Source organism: Tupaia chinensis, unplaced genomic scaffold (assembly GCF_000334495.1).
Source record: "Tupaia chinensis unplaced genomic scaffold, TupChi_1.0 Scaffold000180_1, whole genome shotgun sequence".
Taxonomy (NCBI): Eukaryota; Metazoa; Chordata; class Mammalia; order Scandentia; family Tupaiidae; genus Tupaia; species Tupaia belangeri.
Genome location: NW_006159655.1, coordinates 1062584 through 1082922, shown reverse-complemented (window position 1 = coordinate 1082922; position 20339 = coordinate 1062584). Strand labels below are relative to the sequence as shown.

General features: G+C 37.6%; 1 protein-coding gene across 1 annotated transcript in view; it reads right to left on the bottom strand.

The window, feature by feature from the left end:
• SMCHD1 (structural maintenance of chromosomes flexible hinge domain containing 1) overlaps window positions 1–20339 on the bottom strand; it is a 173207-nt gene that overhangs the window by 103813 nt on the left and 49055 nt on the right. Inside the window, exons 7-15 of the mRNA XM_027771046.1 lie at window positions 16159–16273; window positions 15915–16034; window positions 11951–12117; window positions 11297–11387; window positions 10398–10608; window positions 5766–5886; window positions 5504–5687; window positions 3944–4138; window positions 345–458 (exon numbers count right to left, since the gene is read on the bottom strand). Coding sequence (XP_027626847.1) covers window positions 345–458; window positions 3944–4138; window positions 5504–5687; window positions 5766–5886; window positions 10398–10608; window positions 11297–11387; window positions 11951–12117; window positions 15915–16034; window positions 16159–16273 — 1318 coding nt within the window. The remainder of the gene's footprint in view (window positions 1–344; window positions 459–3943; window positions 4139–5503; window positions 5688–5765; window positions 5887–10397; window positions 10609–11296; window positions 11388–11950; window positions 12118–15914; window positions 16035–16158; window positions 16274–20339) is intronic.

The following is a 20339-nucleotide window of genomic DNA, read 5'->3' as shown; positions in this document are numbered from 1 at the left end:
TCATTACTAATACAGAATTGTGGTTCTGATGTTTATCAGTGACTGGACACTTGGAAGAAATGTGCGATTTATAAAATTACTGTCATAACTAACAAAAGCATATGTATGTTTGTAAAACACTGGACATACAGATGTTAAGTTCTATAGATTATTAAAAAGGTCAAATAAGAAACAAAAATTCATGCTAAAACAATAACTGATTTATCTAATGGAAAAACCAAATGCAAACAAAATATAAAATACTTTATAATTTTAATTTTTTATTTATTAAATATCTTTATTTCCATATTCATCCAAAAGTAAGCAGTACCAAAACTTTAAGTATTTATACCTTGCTGTCTTACCATTGCAATTTGAACCTCTCCTCCTGTAGCATACACGTCTCCATCATGGTCACCATAAAGGAAAAATCTTACTATGCTTCCATAAAAGAGAGGAAGTGTCTTGATTGTCTTGACCTAATATTTAGTTTTTACTAAAAAGCATCAGTATTAATATTTATAAAGAGAAAACAGGTTTCATAATTAATTACTTCATAGAACTCTTTTACACAAGGGGAAAAAAACCTTGTTAACTATCATTAGAAAAAATAAAAAAAATTAAAGAAATTTTTTAATTTTTTTTTTTTTTTTTTTTTTTTTTTTTAAGAGGTTTTTGCTATAGGGTATGTGCGCTCGCCAGAAAGACAGAGACAGAGAAGGTAGAAAGTGAAAAATCACTCCCCAGGGGGACGGCCACACCATAATCCCTTCTCCTCCATTCTCCACTCGGGATCCTGGGCACGCACGCAGGCATACACACCCGGTGTGAGTTTAAGCCATCAGGTCCGGGACTTGAACCATGGTCGACTACACGGGAGTCCAGCGACATAGTCATTATGCTAACGGCTGGTCCCAAAATGTTCTAATATTCTAATAAAATTATATTAGTAAAATTCTCTACCTTTTTCTAACAAATCTTTGTAAAGACATAGCAGCTTGTTCATACAAATGTTATAGTTAAATATATATCTTAAAAGCCCATAACTCTTTGCATTATGAATGCCAAAGTACCTGAAATCTTTTTCTCTCCATAAAATCTTGCTCTTAGGCTATAAACAGTGACTTATAGATTTTGACAAGTTAACATTTCTTTCAAATTTAATGAGCTCAACATCTGCCTATGAGATTTCTTTTCCTTACTTGTCCTGAAAACTGTAAGGGCAATTTACATTAGAAATTTCCAACAGACTATAATAGTTTATACCCAGTCTAATTTTCCAGCCTCATTTCTAAAACATGTTTGATCCTTAGATAATACAGATTTGAACTGCATGGTCCACTTATGGCTAGCTGAATAAATACTGTGATTTAGTCTTATGATTTTAACATTTTCTTTCTCTAGCTTATTTTGCTATGAGGATACAGAATATAATAAATATGACCTACAAAATATGTGTTAATTGACTATATTTTTGAAAAGGCTTTGGTTAACAACAGGCTATTAGTTGCACAAACCAAAGTCTTATGCAGATTTTTGGCTGCTTAGAGATACAACATTCCCTTACTCCTGAATTATTCAACAGTCAACAGTCTTTCCTATAGGGGCCAGCAGGCAGTGTGGTGGTTAAAGACACAGGATTCCCACATGGCCAGTTGTAGTTCAAGTTCCAGACCTGGTGGCTTGCTTTCTCACTTTCCTTTTCTCTCTCTGTCTCTGCCTGATCAAATTAAAAAGTATTAACAAATGAAATTAAATAAAAATAGATAATTCTTTAAAACAAAAAAGCAGTCTTTCCTTTCACACACATACAATAAATAGGTTGTACGAAAACCCAACTCTTTCTCCTTGCTATTGCCACGCACTTACCTAGGTAAGCGCTGATGTTCACATATTTTCCAGAAAGCACTTTAACTCAACCACAAAGCATTTGACAAAAGTAATCACACCTTATTCTTAACTTGCCTTCAGGAATACCACATTCTCACAGTGTCCTTCTGTCTCACCAACTTATCCCTTTTTGTCTCCTTTGCCAGCTCCTCTTTTTCATTCCAACCACTTAACATCAGGAAGGCCCTGGGCTCGCTTGGTTCTTGGCACTTTAGCTAGTCCCTACTTCTAGATGATCACAACCAGTTCTATGGTAGCTTTTAATATATGATAACTCAACTTAGTAGAAATGGATCCCCCTTCTACTTTTGTTATCTGTATAAACTGCAGCCTCTACACCTTATTCAAAGTTCACACAAATGCTACCTCTTTTTTTTTTTTTGAGAGGTTTTCACTATAGGGCGTGTGCGCTCGCCAGAAAGACAGAGACATAGAGACAGAAAGCGAGAAATCACCCCCCAGGGGGGATGGTCACGCCGCAATCCCTTCTCCTCCATTCTCCTCTTGGGATCTTGGGCACGCACGCACACACGCCCGGCGTGAGTTTTAAGCTACCGGGTCCGGGACGTGAACCGCGGTCGACTACATGGGAGTCCAGCGACATAGCCATTACACTAACTGCTGGTTCCCACAAATGCTACCACTTAACTGATGTATTTTATTTTCTTCTCCCAAGCCCACAGAACCATTCAAAGTCAGAAATTTTCTCCTTGCCACCTAAACTGCCAAAGTACTAACACTCTCTCTTTTCATTATACCTATACCTGTCTTACTTTATGCTATTTATGTTTACCATGCTTATTATATTACCTCCATTTTTAGGCCATAAGAGTCCTAAGACCAAAGTATGTCTTAGAGCTCTCTGCATTGTCTACTATGCAGTCAAAGGCACAGTACCTAACATGCAGCATGTACTCAACAAAAAAATGCTAAAAGAAAACAACAACAACAAAAAACACCCATTACTTGGGCCAGCAAGTGGCGTGGTGGTTAAGCACTGGACTCCCACATAGCAAACTGTGGTTCAAGTCTAGGACCTGGCGACTTCCTTTCTCTCTCTGTCTCTCTCTGGTGTGTACATGTGCCCAATGGCAAAGTGAACAGTAGTAAAAATAAGAAATGAAGTTAAATAATTTTAAAAAATAATTAATTTACACCAAGTGTAAAAAAAAAAAAAAAAGCACCACTGAAATTCTCCATGTGGGTAAAGTTCAGTGTAAGAAACAGTAAAAACCTTGCTAATTAAGTCTTTGACAATAAATAGTTTTAATTGCTATAGTAAATTATGTAAGTAAAATCAGGGGTCAGCAGATAGTACAAAGGTTAAGGCAGCTGGATCACAAGACCACTGAGCAATTTGAGTCCTGGACTGATTCGCTTGAAAAACACTCCAGGCACGTGTACATGCAAGCTCAAAATCCCAAGAGGAGAACAGAAGGGGATTGTGGAATGGCCATCCCCCCTGAGGGATGATTTCTCACTTTCCCTCTCTCTTTCTGTCTCTCTCTGGAAAGCCCATGCACCCTATAGCAAACTTAAGAAAAAAAAAAAAAAATCAGTCTGTCCTTTCATTCTTTTCTCACTTTCAAGTAACCAGTAATGTATTATTTATTGTTGTTAAGTTCTAACAAGGACAGATAGTTCCTGATTTAAGATGGTGTGGCTTACAATTTTTCAATGTTATAATGGTGCAAAAGTGATAGGCACTTAGTAGAAACAGTATTTAGAATTCTGATCTTTTCTCAGGCTAATAAGACACACAGTATGACACCACTCTGGTTTCCACTTTTGGCACAGTATTACATAATATAGTCAATACTTCATGACAAAACAGACTTTATGTTAGATCATTTTGCCCAACTGTAGTCTAATAAAACTTTCTAAGCAAGTTTAAATTAGGCTAGGTTAAGTAATGATATTCAGTGGGTTAGGTGTATCAAATCCATTTTCTTTACCTTTTTTTTCCGATGCATTTTCAATGGATGTGATTCCTTTGAAAGTTGAAGAGTATATGTACATATAATTTTGCTTCAATTTTTTCTAAAAATTTAATCTAAAAATAAATTAAACCTACCAGCTGTCCTGCTTTGTATATTTTTCCATCCCATTCTATTGCTGAGTATGTTGCCCAAGGGCCTTGCTTTTTAGAAGGAAGATCGGGACGTGTAATTATTCCTTTAAAAAGTGTAAATTTTATCTGTTTGTCATATTTTTCATGACAATCCTTTAGCCATAAGGAAAATTCTCTGTCAATTTTCATTCGCTGCTCCTGTAAAATTTCAAAACAGTCTATAAAACAGCTACTAGTAAGAATATATAACCACAAAATTTGTCACTCATTCATTTTCCCTTCTATGTACCCCATCCTCAGAAAACTTAACAGAAAAATTAAAATACCTAGTTCTTCTCTTAAACAAACTCAGAACTCTTCAAATAAATGAATTACCAAAGAAAGAGAAATTTGCTATCATTCTTGGGACCAAAGCTTTAATAGTCAATACCAACCACAAAACATAACTTCCCTAATATGAACCTTAATATACACACATACAAAGCACACTTTAAGATCTAAAAGAGATACATTCATTTTCTCCAAACATGATCTAATCTTGGCTTTTTTTTGAGGGATATGAACACTTGAATGTTTCTGAATATCAGCTTGAAACATGCTGACGGTGTACCCATGTATCCAAGATCCCTTAGAGCTGGAAGGCATGGAAAACAAAATCACAGTGTGATGAGACCCTATTAAGGGTGCTTCTCCCTCTCTTTCCTTTGTGTGCACATGCATTCTTTATTATAAATGAGATCAAAAGTATACTAGCAGGCTCTGTGGCCTGGTGGTTAAGGGAGTAAGATCCTAAATGACTAACCACACAGTTCCAATCTTCGCCCCAGCAGTTTGAAAAACACGCCATGAATGAATGTGTGCACACATGCACATCCATCCAAAATTCTGACAGGATGGAGAAGGAACTGTAGCATGATCAAGCCACGTTGGGGTTTGCTTTCTCTCTCTCTCCCTCTCTGGCAAGCATACACACTCTCTGGCAAATTGAAAAAAAAGTACACTAATATGTTAGTCAACACATTTAACATTTCAACATTTAAAAGTATTTATTCATATTGGAAACATTCATGTATTAATCAATGAATGTATTTTTAATACTGAGCTCTCTGAAACCATCTTCTAGCCCAAAATATTTCACAGATCTATCCCATTTTTACCCTCTAGACTAGATTAGAATGGCATAGGTTATTAATGCATAAAAGCTTTCAATAAGAAAAAGGTTTTCTGCAGCTGCTTGTCACTAGCCCAAGATCTTGGAATTAAGATCTAATAAAGTATAATTTTATCCAAACATGGTCTAATCAGCTTAAACTTTAAGAGCAGAATGAACACTCAAAAGCTCATGAAAAAATATTTACATTGGGTTGTTGGGAAAGTCATGAAGTATGTTTGTTTTTCTATGCAAAAATGCATCAGAACTTACCTAATGGCCTGATGAATCACAGTCTTTTGATGAAATAAAATCCAGTATGCAAATCAGTAAAAACCTACTTTAATGACATTGGTTTTATTTAAAATCAGAGCATTTACAAGTATTCAATACTTGATATTCAATAAACATACCTGTCCATTTAAAATCCTTGTAAAAAGAGTGTTCTTATCCTTCAATTTTAGCTCGAGATCCATAAAAGTTAGTTTATTTGTGCTGACCTGGAATTTGTCATTAGTGAATAATGCACCAGATATTCTATTGTAGCATTCAATTGGTGCAAGTCCTCTCTTCTTAGGAGGAGTACACCAGTCAAAGCTTGAACAAAAGAAAATGTTAGTCAGTAAAAAAATTAGGTCATCAAACAAAATAATTCCTCCAAATATCAAAACTCACTCTTCAACTGATGTATATGGTATTAATCGTCCATTCCAAAAACATTCAAAAATAGGTCTTTTCCCTCTTGCTGCTTTCTCAAGTATGAAACAATCATCATCGTCATCTTCATCTTTTAATTCTAGATCAAAAGGGTTAAGTGTAAGAAAATCTTTATTGCCAAAAACTACGCACAATGTTTATCACTGAGAAATCCACTTCTGTTAGTAAAAAGTTGAAGGTGCTTCAGAAAAATGATAACACAAATACGATCTTTTGAATTATGTTTCATAAAATCTAAAGGTGGTTTTATTTTCAAAGTTCGCCCTAAGAAAGGCAGATTTCCGAAGTGGTTTCACATTATCAATGATATTTGTCATTTAAAATTAGGGTCAGTGGAGTCAGCAGGGGGCATGGTGGTTAAGGGCGTTTGACTCCTACATAGCCGACTGTGGTTCAAGTTTTGGACCCGGCAGCTTGTTTTCTCACTTTCTCTCTCTCCCTCTCACATTGTCCCTCTCTGGTCAAATTAAAATCAATCAATCAATCAATCAAATAAATAAATTTAAATAAAATAATTATTTTAAAAAGCTAATAAATTAAGATAAAACTAGGGTCAGTGGCCTGGCAATGGCATAATGGTTACGTCACTGAACTTTCAAATAGTCGACTGCAGTTAGTCTTGGACCTGGTGGCTTGAAATTCATGGTGGGTGTGTGTGTGCATGCCTAAAATCCCGAGAGAAGGGACTGTGACATGACCATACTCCCCCACCGGGAGGGGTGGTGGTGACTTCTCACTTTCTGTCTTTCTCTAGTGAGTGCACATGCCCTACAGCAAAAATCTCTCTAAAAAGAAAAAAGAATTTTTAAAGGGACCCACAGATGATGTAATTGTTACATCACTGGACTCCCATGTAGTCGACCTAAGTTCGAGTCCCAGAACCAACAGCTTAACACTCACACCGGGCATGTCATGTGTGCATGCCCAAAATTCCCAGAAAATGGAGAAGGCATTGTAGTGTGGCCATCCCCCGAGGGGGTGATTTCTTTTTTTTGAGAGGTTTTTGCTATAGGGCGCATGTGCTCGCCCGAAAAACTGAGAGAGAGAGAGAGAAAGAAAGCAAGAAATCACCCCCCAGGGGAATGGCCACACCACAACCCCTTCTCCATTCTCCTCTCGGGATCTTGGGCACACACCCACACACCTGGCGTGAGTTTAAGCCACCGGGTCCAGTATTTGAACCGCAGTCGGCTACATGGGAGTTCAGCAGCAAAGCCATTACGCTAACTGCTGGTCCCCGAGGGGGTGATTTCTCACTTTCTGTCTCTCTCTCTGTGTCTGGCATGTGCACACACCCTATAAGAAAAAACCCTCTTTAAAAAGAAAATTATTGTTTACTATATTAATCAATTGTGTTAAAGAGTACTACACTACTGGTGAAAAGTGCAATCTTTAAAACATATTTTTAATAGAGTTTAAAAAGCCATACACTTGAAAAGATTATGCCTACAGCAAAATCCTTCTTCCTTACAAATATAGGACTTTAAGAAATCATTTCACAGTTCTGTCAGAACCTGTATGTTCACATGAAAATCATCTGAGAACTCTATGGTGTCTAGTAGCAATTTTGCCTAGTTTGGAAAAAGTAGTATTACTGAATTTATGTTTATTTTATATAAACTAATTGCATGCGGACATCATATTCAGGAAAGCATGAATATATACGTAGCTAGAATTATAAGCTATGACTAGAGATCAAAAGCATAATTAGCACTATTATCTGTAACATTATGATGTTTGTTAGCAATACCTTCTCCTATGCCCAGTTAAATTAGAGTCAAACATCACGATCCTGCCATGATAACATTTCACCTATCATGGCATTTAGTAACCCACCTAAAATAAAGCCTCCTCCCCAAAATCCCTCATGAGAAGTCACTATTTAAAAGTTCCTTTCAGTCAAACCAAATTACTTTGCTCTTATGGAAACGCTCTGAACATTACTCAATTTATTGGCTCATATTTCAAAACATATTTGAAGAACTTTCAGGCTACAAGCCTACAAAATTTAGAAATAGCATGGTAAGAAGTTGTCAAAGACACCACAGGAAGCAGAGTCACTGCATAGTAACAAGCACAAAGCACTAACTAAATAATACTAGGCAACAGTCTAAAGACTTCCCTGTTTCTTCTTATTCTTTTTTTTTTTTTTTTTGAGAGGTTTTTGCTTTAGGGCGCATGCGCTCACCAGAAAGTCACAGAGAAAAAGAGAGATAGAAGGCAAGAAATCACCCCTGGGGGGATGGCCTCATCACAATCCCTTCTCCTCCATTCTCATCTCAGGATCTTGGGCATGCACGCACATGCACCCGGCATGAGTTTAAGCCACCAGGTCGAGGACTTGAACCGCGGTCGGCTCCGTGGGAGTCCAGAGACATAGCCATTATGGCAACTGCTGGTCCCAAGACTTGCCCATTTCTTTAACCCTCACAACACCTCTAAGTAGTATGAACTACTACTCTCATTTCACAGATAAGGAAACTGAGATAGGCATAGTTTGTTCAACCTCACACAATAGAAAGCAGTAAATATAGGCTTCAAATGAGGAAATCTAGCTGCAGAACCCAAAAAACTAAGAACATATAAGGAAATATTCTAAATGAAAAAGCTTATTAAGTATTTTTTATTGTCAGAAGGTACATAAATTTGCCGGAACAAGACAGAAAGAGGGAAAGGGTGAAAGCACCTCCCAATGGTGTGTAGTCATGCTATAATCTTTTCTCCACTTCATCCTGTTGGGATTTGGGTCATACACAGTGCTTTTTTAATTTAAACTATGCATCACGCGGCCCCCTGAACACTGAGACCTTGCACCAGCAAAAAAGCTTAATATACTGGGTCATCAGGAAAATCATGATGCATTTTTCCATAGAAAAACACATTATGACTTTGTAGACGACCTAATATTGAAGGTCTATAAATGCAATCCCAACTATTCCAGTAGGGATTTTTTATTTGAAAGTGAAGGTACAAAACTGATTCCAGTTTATCTAGAAGAGTAAAAGCTTAAATGTGTATATGTGTACACACATACGTATGTGTGTGTGTGTATATGTATATATGTATACATATACACACACACACACACACACACACACATTTTTTTAAAGAGAGATTTTTGCTATAGTACGTGTACACTCACCGGAAAGACAGAAACAAAGTGAGAAAGTACAAGGTGCCCTCTCTCACATTAAAAAAAAAATGATATTTATATATAGTACAAAATCACAAAAAGTATCTTTAACCATGGATAAAAATACAAAATAGTATCTTACAGTAAAGAATCTAGGCCAATGTACTCATGGCCTAGAACTTAATATCTAATGAAAGTGATATTTCAAACTACTGAGAAAAATATAATGTTCCGTAATTGGCACTAGGAAAGTGAATACCACATGGAAATTATAAACTTAAATCCCTACTTCATGCCACACACACACACTCCACAAAAACAAAAACAACTTAATAAATTGATGTATTGGGACCAACAAGTGGCATAATGGTTAAGGTACTGGATTCTCACATGGTTGACCACAGTCTGAGTCCTAGACCCAGTGGCCTGAACTCACTCTGGTCACATGTGTGTGTGCCCAAAATTCCAGAGGAGAATAGAGAAGGGACTGTGGCATAGCCATCCTCCCAGGGGGTGATTTCTCACTTCCTGTCTCTCCAGAGAGTGCAAAATGATAAAACATATAAACAAAAAGACCTACAGAATCTTTTAGTAATTTCAAAATGTAACAAATCTTTCTAGTCTTTCTACAGTGAGACAAATCAGAAAGCATAAAGAAAAAACCTATAGAAAATGATGCCATGAAGCGTAAAACTCCTTTATAAATACCTACAAAAATGAAGGGAGAAAAATATGAGGAATATATAAAGAACTAATATACCTTATATATCAAAGTTTAAGTCAGTAAGAGATCTAAGAGAAAAGAATTATTTCTTAAAGCCAGTGCTTTATTCATCTGGAATTGAATTTACATAAAAATCAAGAAAAAAAAAAAGTACCTAACAACTTAAGACCAGCATAAGGAAAAAAATTAAAATACATTACTTATCTAATCCAATAACCCAATAATAATCATTAAAAAGTGGCCAGCAGGCTGCATGGTGGTTAAGGTGCTGGACCCCCATATGGCTGACTGTGCTTTCAGTCCCAGACCTGGCAGCTTGCTATCTGAACTTTCCCTCTTGCTCCCTCCCTCTGGTCAAATTAAAACATAAGGGACCAGCAGATGGCATAATGGTTACATCACTGGACTCCCATGTGGCCGACCACAGTTCCAGTTCCAGACCTGGAAGCTTGAACTCACACCGTGTGTGTGTATCTGTGTGTGCGCGTGCGCGTGCATTCCCAAAATCCCAAGAAGAGAATGGAGAAGGAACTGTGGCATAGCCATCCACCCGGGGGGTAATTTCTCACTTTATGTCTCTGGTGGGCACATGTCTTATAGCAAATATCTTTCATAAATAAATAAATAAATAAATTTTAAAGATTACATAAATATTTTTAAAAAGTCATTAAAAACTAATCATTATCCTAAATAATAACTTAAATTTTTTAGCTAAGATAACAGATTAACATACTTGATGGAAAGCAAGGATCATCGGGGTAAGTTTCTCTATCATACAAGAAAGGATGATAGCGGATAATTCCTTCCACTACACCGTCTCCTTCAACATGAGCCTTGAACTCAAAACTATCAGCTGCTGTGTTTATATACAATGTCTGCATGTCATCTTGTATTTCCCTTAGGTTGACAATCTTGGGTGCCTTTCCTTTTTCAAACATAGAAATCTAAAACAAAAATAAAACAAAAATAAAGTAAGCTCTGTGGTGACTTTACTTTTTTCCTAAGCTATGACCCAAGAACAGAATATGCAAAAACTACTTTTATTTATACAAGTAATCAACTAGCATAAATATGCATATTTATTTATATATCAGTTAAACAGCTTTAAGTAGCATCTCAACAAGGAATATATTAAAAAACAGAAAGTTAGAAAGAAACAGCAAATCAGAGCCAAAGGACAGAAAAGTAATAAACACATTTAATTAAAGATTTTTTGTGGAAGTAGGACAATTTTGTACATCAAATTATTTATAAACTGTGGGGAAAGATACTGAAAATCCAACACTCGGAAGTTTTCTACTTCTAAATCTTGTGACCATTATAAGACTTCTATGAACAAAAGAAAAGTTGTTATATCCCTTTTTTCTCTTCTTTTCAAGGCATGTTTAGAAACAATTCATATTGCTATAGAAGAGAGAAGACAAAGAGAAGCAAAGCACTAGAGTAAATAGAGGTTCAAGAAAAATACAGCTAGGGATAAACTTTTACCAGAATATCAAGTAAAGGAAGTGCTTTTGGTAAAAGGAGAGAGAAGGTTTCTAATTCTTGATTGTTCTTTCTTATACAGAGTTACTCGAAACTGAAAGAGGTATCAAACCATTTTTAATGTTTTAAGATAGAATTTTATCTTACCTCAATATCAATATTATTGATAGGTCCAGCTTCTTTCGATGTATGATTTTCATTTCCTTTGGGGCCATGAATGTAGTAATGATAAATATGTCTAAAAGACAGAAGAACAGCTTTATATTTTCAATTCACATAAAATTAGAGTTCATATAATCTTCTACCAAAAAAAAATCTCATAGGTATCATTCAACAGTAGTGACAAGATGCTAATCCCTATATTAAGCATTTTTAAAATACAGTTGCCTATTGAATAAAAACAACTCTAAGATCCAAGTATTAATAAACCTCATTTTACAGCTATAGAAACTGGGAGGCAAGAACTGTATATAACTTATCTAAGGTCACAAAACTAGAGTGAAGGAGAGGTGGGCTTCAGTTCAGGCCTTTCCATTTTCAAAGCCCATAGATTTTACACAACTAAGTAGTTTATCAAATAAATAAAAACCAGAAGGTAAGAGCCTACAGCTCTTCTTGCCAAGGATGTTTTAGAAAGGTCTATATCATCATGGAGTAGACTGCATAAATATTTTTAAATAAGTTTCTCAATATGAGAGTATCATTCTGGCACTTGGACCTTTCCTCTTAGCACTGAGACAATCTTACCCCAATATTCCAAAAACAAACAAAACTAGTAAATATGAACCAAGTATGACTTACGCTAATTGCCGTGTCCACAGATGAAAATAATTTTTCAGGTACTGAATGTGTTCTGGTTGTACCCCTGTGATAACCACAGCAGTAAAGCTATCTTTTTCCTTCTCCTCTGTGATAAGATGATGTAGAAATCTCTCATCATCATTTGTAATATGAACTGAATCAGACGGCTACAAAATGAATACAAACATGGAAGATTAAATCATTTAAATCACAATTATGCAAATAACTATTACATCAAATTGTAACATGACTTACTTGGAGAGCTTGAGAGACAAGCTTCTGAACAACTTTTGGAGAAATCTAGCCCTACACCACCTGAGTGTGTACCGCTGTAAGGAAGGGGAACTTTCACACAGACCGCTAAGCTGGTACACATAAAGAACACCTTATCTCAGAATGCCAAACCAATTTTAAAATCATAAAGGAAAAGGTAAACCCAATACTGAGTTTAAAATGCCTAAAAAAATTAAGGAGACGTACCCTGGAGTGGACTGGTCCTCACTTGAGAAACCTACCACTATATTTGGTCAGGACTGACACCTTGCACTCCATGTTCAGGAAAACTAGGTAGCCCGGGGCTCTAGCTGGCCTAGCCCAAACACTGTGTTTAAAAAGGAGTAAAATGATCCTGGGCACAACTCAGAGAAAATCTAAATTTTGTAATAAGGAGATTGGTGGGAATTGGGAGGGTATTTCAAGATACAAATTACAAACTTCTAAGTTTGTAATATGGTCTCTGTATTAACATACCAAAATATATAATTTGTTAAATAGATGAAAAAAATTTAGAGAGAAAAAAGTGGAATGACCAAAAGTAAAAGCAAAGTCCTGGACAGAGGGAATATTAACTTATAGTGTAAATAAAAGTTCCTAACAAACATAAAACAAAAACAAACAAAAAAATACCTCAGACCAGTGATAATGAAAGAAAAGGTACTATTTTCACGTATTGAATGTTTAGCATTTGGTTGCCCTCTCCCCTTCTCATTGTTTTTAAAAAATAGAAAAATGGGGGAACCAGTAGTTAGCTTAATGGCTATGTCGCTGGACTCCCATGTAGTCGACCGCAGTTCGTGCCCAGGACCCGGTGGCTTAAAACTCATGCCGGGCACCGTGTGTGTGTGTGTGTGTGTGTGTGTGTGTGTGCGCCCAAGATCCCGAGAGAAGAATGGAGAAGGGATTGCGGCGTGAACATCCCCTCTGGGGGGTGATTTCTCGCTTTCTGTCTCTATGTCTCTCTCTGTCTGGCGAGTGCATGCGCCCTATAGCGAAAACCTTTCCAAAAAAATAAAAAATAAAAAATAGAAAAATGAAGGGCTAGCAGATGGTGTAGCAGCTATATCGCTTGACTCCCACATGGTGGACAGTGTTTTGAGTTCCAGGCCCAGAGGCTTGAAAAGCATGCTGGGTGCATGTGCATACACGCCCAAGATCCCGGGAAAAGGGACTGTGGTGTGGCCATTACCCCAGTGGAGGGTGATTTCTTACTTTCCCTCTCATTGTCTCTCTTTCTCTCTCTCTGGCAACCGCACACACCCTATGGCAAAAACCTCTTATAAAAAAAAACAGGAAAATGAGCAGAAGAGACATTTTTATAGACAGTTGTTGGAAATGTTTCTGATTTGATATTCAAATATTCCAAAATGCAATTTTATAATAAATGCCATCGACTTTTAAGTTAATTATCATAGGTATTAAAATTCTAACAATCTACACTAAGGGGAAAACCTGTAAATTAGGAAAAACGTCACACAAAATTATTCATGGTAATGTCTTTGTAATTATAGCAGAACCCTTTAAAAACACGCTAACTACTTGACAGAATAAATAACATTCATTAAAGAAATATTATAGAGCTATTAAAAATGTGTATTAAGGGAACCAGCAGTTAGTGTAATGGCTACGTCGCTGGAAATCCACATAGTTGACCGCGGTTCACGTCCCGGACCCGGTGGCTGAAAACTCACGCCGGGTGTGTGTGCGTGCGTGCCCAAGATCCTGAGAGGAGAATGGAGGAGAAGGGACTGCGGTGTGACCATCCTCCTGGGGGGTGATTTCTCGCTTTCTGTCTCTATGACTGGGGAACAAATGCGCCCTATAGCAAAAAAAACTTCTCAAAAAAAAAAAAAAAAAAAAAAAGAATGTGTATTAAGATAGTTTATAAAGTGGAAAAATAATCAAAATGTTAATTTAAGAAATATGGGATCGGTGGACCAGCAATTAGCGTAATGGCTGTCATTGGATTCCCATGTAGTCCACCATGGTTCGCGTCCCGGACCTGGTAGCTTGAAACTCACGCCAAGCACATGTGCGTGCGTGCCTAAGATCCCAAGAGGAGAACAGAGGAGAAGGGATTGCGGCATGGCCATCTCCCCTAGGGGGTGATTTCTCACTTTCTGTCTCTCTGTCTGGCAAGTGCATGCGCCCTATAGAAAAAAACTCTCCAAAAAAAAGAAAGAAATATGGGATTGGAAACAGCAGATGGTGATGCGGTGATGCTGTTGCACCCAGGTAGTCAACCACAATTAGAGTCCCAGACCTAGAGTGCGCATCCAAAAATCCCAAAAGAATAGAGAAGGGATTGCAGCATGGCCATCCCCCCTAAGGAGTGATTTCTCATTTTCTCTCTCTCTTTTTCTCTGGCAAGCTCACGTGCCCAATAGCAAAAAAAAAAAAAAAATCTCTTTAAAAAAAAAGAAAGAAAAATATTGGATTAAACTGTAAGCATACGTGTGTGTGTCTGTGTGTGTATATATATATATTTTTTTTTTTTTTGAGGTTTTCGCTATAAGGCGCGTGCGCTCACCAGACAGACAGAGAGACATAGAGACAGAAAGCGAGAAATCACCCCCCAGGGGGGATGGTCACGCCACAATCCATTCTCCTCTCGGGATCTTGGGCATGCACGCACACACACCCAGCATGAGTTTTAAGCCACTGGGTCTGGGACGCAAACCGCGGTCGACTACGTGGGAGTCCAGTGACATAGCTATTATGCTAACTGCTGGTTCCCATACTGTAAGTATATATTATTAAAACCTGAAAATTTACCAAAGTGTTATTAGTATTTCTCTGGCGCTCAGGAGTACTTTTGCTTTCCTATAAAATTTTCTACAATTTCTTTCAAAACCAAAATTTTTTTTAAAAGCTCAAAACTGCTTAAAAATAATTTTAAGACATAATATTATAAAATATCTCAAAGGGAAAAAAGTTAAAGGAGTGCACAATAAATGCCATCTACTCACCACCAAGATTCAAATTCATTAACATCTTATCATATTAAATTGAAATTTTGAATGCAAACTTGTAACAGAAATCTTTCATTTATTTTTCTAGTGATCTGAGTTCCTAAAAGTCCATTATCCTATCACTGTTTTCCTACTCTATTTCCAATGATTATATGTAAGAAAGATTTTAAAACCCAAATTCAGACCAAATGAAAACTTTACAACCTTACCAGCAATTTAAGAAAGCTTACTAGCCTTTATGAGACCACTTGTTGTATGAAGACTTTCAGCCCATGACAGCATAAAATGATCATTTTTGCTATTCACTTGACGGAAGAAAAACAATGAACTTTTTTTGATTTTTTGCTATAGGTGCGTGCGCTCGCCAGACAGATGGAGAGAGACAGACAGAAAGCGAGAAATCACTGCCCAGTGGGGATGGCCACACCGCAATCCCTTCTCCTCCGTTCTCCTCTCGGGATCTTGGGCATGCCTGCACACATGCCCAGCGTGAGTTTAAGCCACCAGGTCCGGGACTTGAATCACGGTCAACTACATGGGAGTCCAGTGACATAGCCATTACACTAACTGCTGGTCCCAAACAATGAACTTTTCGAAAACTTCATACCGTCAAGTTTTTAAAAAAACATTTGCCCCTTAGAAATTAGCAAAGAAGTTCTATCCTATTATCTGCCCAAAGGAGTATATTTACAATTATGAAATAAAATGTACTGTACCTTTCTGTTTCTAATATATCCACTATATATTGCCTCTTTATTTTTCTCCTTCTTCTCAAAATCTTCTTTAGAAAGCATGAGCTCATGAACATCTTGGGAATCTGCAGGTTTGCTTATCATCTGTTAAATATTAAGAGAGTATTTTTAAAATGCCTAAAAGTTTAAACTAGGTAATATTATTTAGACAGAGTCAATTTTCAAAATATTTGTATTAACTTTTTTTTCCCTAGAAATCTTTACTTACTCTGGCTGATTGTCCAACAAAGAAAACAGCCTGCTTGCCCCCAACACCAAAATAGGAAATATCACTATTTAGACTGCGTGGCACTGGTAGTGGACGAACATATCCTGAATGATCACTAAAAGAAAACATTACATTAATGCAGTGATTTTAAACAAGCTATTTAAGTGCCAAATTTAAAGAAAATACAGCTTTTTATAAAAAGTTAATATATTGATTCCCAAGTCATTTAACACCCCTAATTGAAAGGGGGGAAAATTAGAGCTAAAAGTGAAGACATCATATATTCCAATGGTTCTTTTATTTCTAGAAAGACTACTACAGGGCACATGCACTTGCTGGAGAGAGACAGAAAGCAAGAAATCACCCCCTAGGGAGATGGCTACGCCACAATCCCTTCTCCTCCATTCTCGTCTCATGACACACACACCCAGTATGAGTTTGAAGCCACCAGGTCTAGGACTCAAACCGCGTCGGCCAATGGGAATCCAGCGACATAACCATTACGCCATTTGCTGGTTCCAGTCCAGTGGTTCTTAAGTACAGTCCCCAGATGAACTACATTATTTTACCTCAACACTTTAAGAAATGTCAATCCTGTTAAGTCAAAAAATCTCTCAGTAAATAAGACTAAATCAATATCTATATATATCCTTACACCTCTAGAACCTTTTGTTCACAATTCTTTGCTACTTTAAAACTTGTTAAAATATTGTCTGAAGAGTAATGGGGATTAATGCAAAGGAGATTCTCATTTTCATGTACCATGGCAAATGAAGAGCTCTGAGGGAACTTCCCACCGCACCATAATGGCACCCTAGAAAGGAGGGATCACAGGCCTTTCAAAATATAGACAAGGTCATAAGGGACATCATTTCCAATGTCAGATATAAACAGAACAGGGGGTGAGGCTAGAACCGCTGTTAACACAATGAAAAGGTTAGAGAGCAGATTTGACATACCTAGTGAGAATTAGAGGACAAGCAAGAATTAGAGGACAAGAAGATACTTTCAAGGATGTTACCCCTCAGAAACAAAGAAAGAAAAAAAACTTGAAAATATCAAAGTGGGATTAATATATATGAATGACCAAAGAAAAATATCTCACACAGTTCAAATGAAGTTCCACAAAGAGAAGAGAAAGAGAATGAATAGGGGCCAGCCAGTGGCATGGTGCTTAAGGCAATGGATTCCCACATGGCCAACCACGGTTCAATTCCCAGACCTAGCCGTTTGCTTCCTCAATTTCTCTCTTTGGTGAGCACACATGCCCGATAGCAAATTTTAAAATAATAACAAATAATAATAATAATAAACTATTCTTTATAAAAACACAAAAGCAAAGGTCAGGACAGCATAAGTGGAAATATACTGTTGTGATATACTTATATGTACAGTGTATAGTATAACTTAATATACACTGTGATAAATTAAAGATGTATACTATGGGTCCTAGAGTTACCAGTGAAAAAAGTTATAGTTATTAAGCCGAGAGAGGAGATAAGACAGATTTATGCACATGCAAAATACCCAATCTGAAATAAGTTTGGGGGAGGGGAGGGAACAAAAAATCAGAAAAATTCCCAAAAAATGAAGTTGGTTACGTTTAATCCAAACATATCAATAATCATATTAAAAGCAATTAGAGTCTCTCTCATAGCCTCACTTCCAAAATGATGAAAAGAAGGAACAATGGCCGGTGCCAAAAAGGGCTGCACGAACTGAGCCCAATTAGTGTCCAAGGACAAGGCTATGAAGAAGTCCATCATTCGAAACATAATAAAGGCCATAGCCAGGGACATTTCTGAAGCAAGTGTCTTCAATGCCTATGTGCTCCCCAAGCCGTATGTGAATCTACATTACCGTGTGAGTTGTGCCATTCATAGCAAGGTAGTAAGGAACCGAACTTGAGATGCTTGGAAGGACTCAACCCCCCACCCAGATTTAGACCTGTGGGTGCTGCCCCTCATCCTCCACCAAAGCCCACTGTAAGGAGCTGAGTCTTTAAGGACTAAAGAACTGCACTCTAAGAAAAAATAAAATGCAAATTATACATTAAAAAAAAAAGGCTATTAGGCAGAGGCCAACATGCGGTAAGGTGGTTGGGGTACTGGGCTCCCACATGGCCGATCACAGCTCAAATCCCAGACCTGGTGGCTAGCTTTCTCACTTTCCCTATCTCTCTCTCTCTGGAAAGCACACATGTCCTATAGAAAATTTTAAAAATAAGAGTAATTAATAGAATTAAAGAATTCTTAAAAATAAAAGCAATTGGAGCAAACACCCTAATTAAAAGGCAGAAACAGAAATATTAAGACATAACTACCTATTGCCTAAAAATATCTTTAAATATGAAGACAATAGGTTAAAAGGTTGGTAAAAGATCCATCACTTTAACACAAATGAAAAGAAAAGAGCTGGCCCCATAGTCCAGTGGTCGAGGATCAGAGCCCACACGGCCAACCACAATTTGAATCCTGACCTCAGTGCCTTGAGAAACACACCAGGCACAATGCATGCAAACACAGTACATGCAGTGTGACCAGACCCTGTAGGTGCTCGTCCATCTCATCTCTTTCCTGTCCCATGCATGCATACATGCCCTAACGTGAATAAAGAAGTTACATTAAATATGGTACAACTATGCTAAATAAAATTGGCAAAATGGTTTAAAAAACAACCCGACTATATATCAACTACAAAAACCTCATTTCAGGTCCAGTCACAGTAACACATATTGGAGTCTGTTGCTCAGTGCCACATAAGAAGTCTGGGTTTAAGGCAGGGACCAACAGATTGTGTAATGGTTACGTCAAATAGACCGTGATTCAAGTCCCAAACGTGGCAGCTTAAAACTCATGCTCGCATGTGTGTGTGTGTGTGTGTGCGCGCGCACGCGCCCAAAATCCCAAGGGGAAAACGGAAGGGAAGTGAGTGTGGAATGGCCATCCCCTCTAGGGGGTAATTTTTTGCTTACTCTTTGTGTCTTGGATTCTTCAGCAAGCACACATGCCCTACAGCCAAAAATCTCTCTTTCTCTCAGGACTAGAAATTAGCGTAATGGCTGTCGCTGAACTCTCATGTAGCTGACCGCGGTTCGAGTCCCGGACCTGGTGGCTTAAACTCACGCTGGGCGCATGTGCATGCGTGCCCAAGATCCCAAGAAGAGAATGGAGGAGAAGGGATTATGGTGTGGTCATTCCCCCTGGGGGGTGATTTCTCACTTTCTATCTGTCTGTCTCTCTGTCTTTCTGGTGAGTGCATGTGCCCTATAGCAAAAACCTCCCCCCCGCCCCCCCAAAAAAAGGTGCCTGGGTGTGACTCCCAGCTCACAATAAAAAGCTGCATGCATTGGCACAAATCTTGAACCCAGCTACTTAAGAGGCTGAAGCAGAGAGGAGATTGGAGGAGAATGGAGTGTAGCATGATCATACCCCCAAAGGGTGATTTCTCACTTTGTCTCTCTGGCAAGTGCACATGCCCTATAGCAAAAATCCCTCTTTAAAAAAAAAAAAGAAAAGAATTCTATGGCAAAACTTCTAAGACACAGGCTGAAAATACCCTCTTATATTTTCTTTAAAATACTTGTGGGAAAATATACAAAAGTTGAGGGAGAGGGAAGTTCACTGACAAAATACAGCACATATCTACTTAAATGAATAAAAAACTAAATTATCTTCACTGAATAGGAGTAGACACTTATAATCATCAGGCACTATGTCTCCTTTTTCAACCCAAATGATCTATGCAAACCTAACATGGGCAACAACCTATTATAGCACATAAAGCTGAGAATACAGATTTCAAGTAGGTCTCAGACTTGCGTTAATGAGTCTAGAAAAATTCCTATATCCACACTCAATGGCTATATAAATAAATATATATCTTTATGAAGATAAATAAAAGTAGGAAAATAATGTAGATTTTTTCTTTTTACTTGCTACAGGGCACATGTGCTCACCAGAGACAGAGAGAGAAAGTGAAAAAACAAGTCACCAAGTCCAGGGCTTGATCCATGGTTGGCCATGTAGGAGTCAAATGCCTTAACCATCTACCTGCTGGCCCAATAATATAAGATTTTTTTTTTAATTGCCAGAGGATGTGAGTGCTTGCTAGAGAGAGCCAGAGACACCCAGAGAGTGAGAGAAAAAAAGAAGAGGAAGCAAGCACACCTCAATGGGACA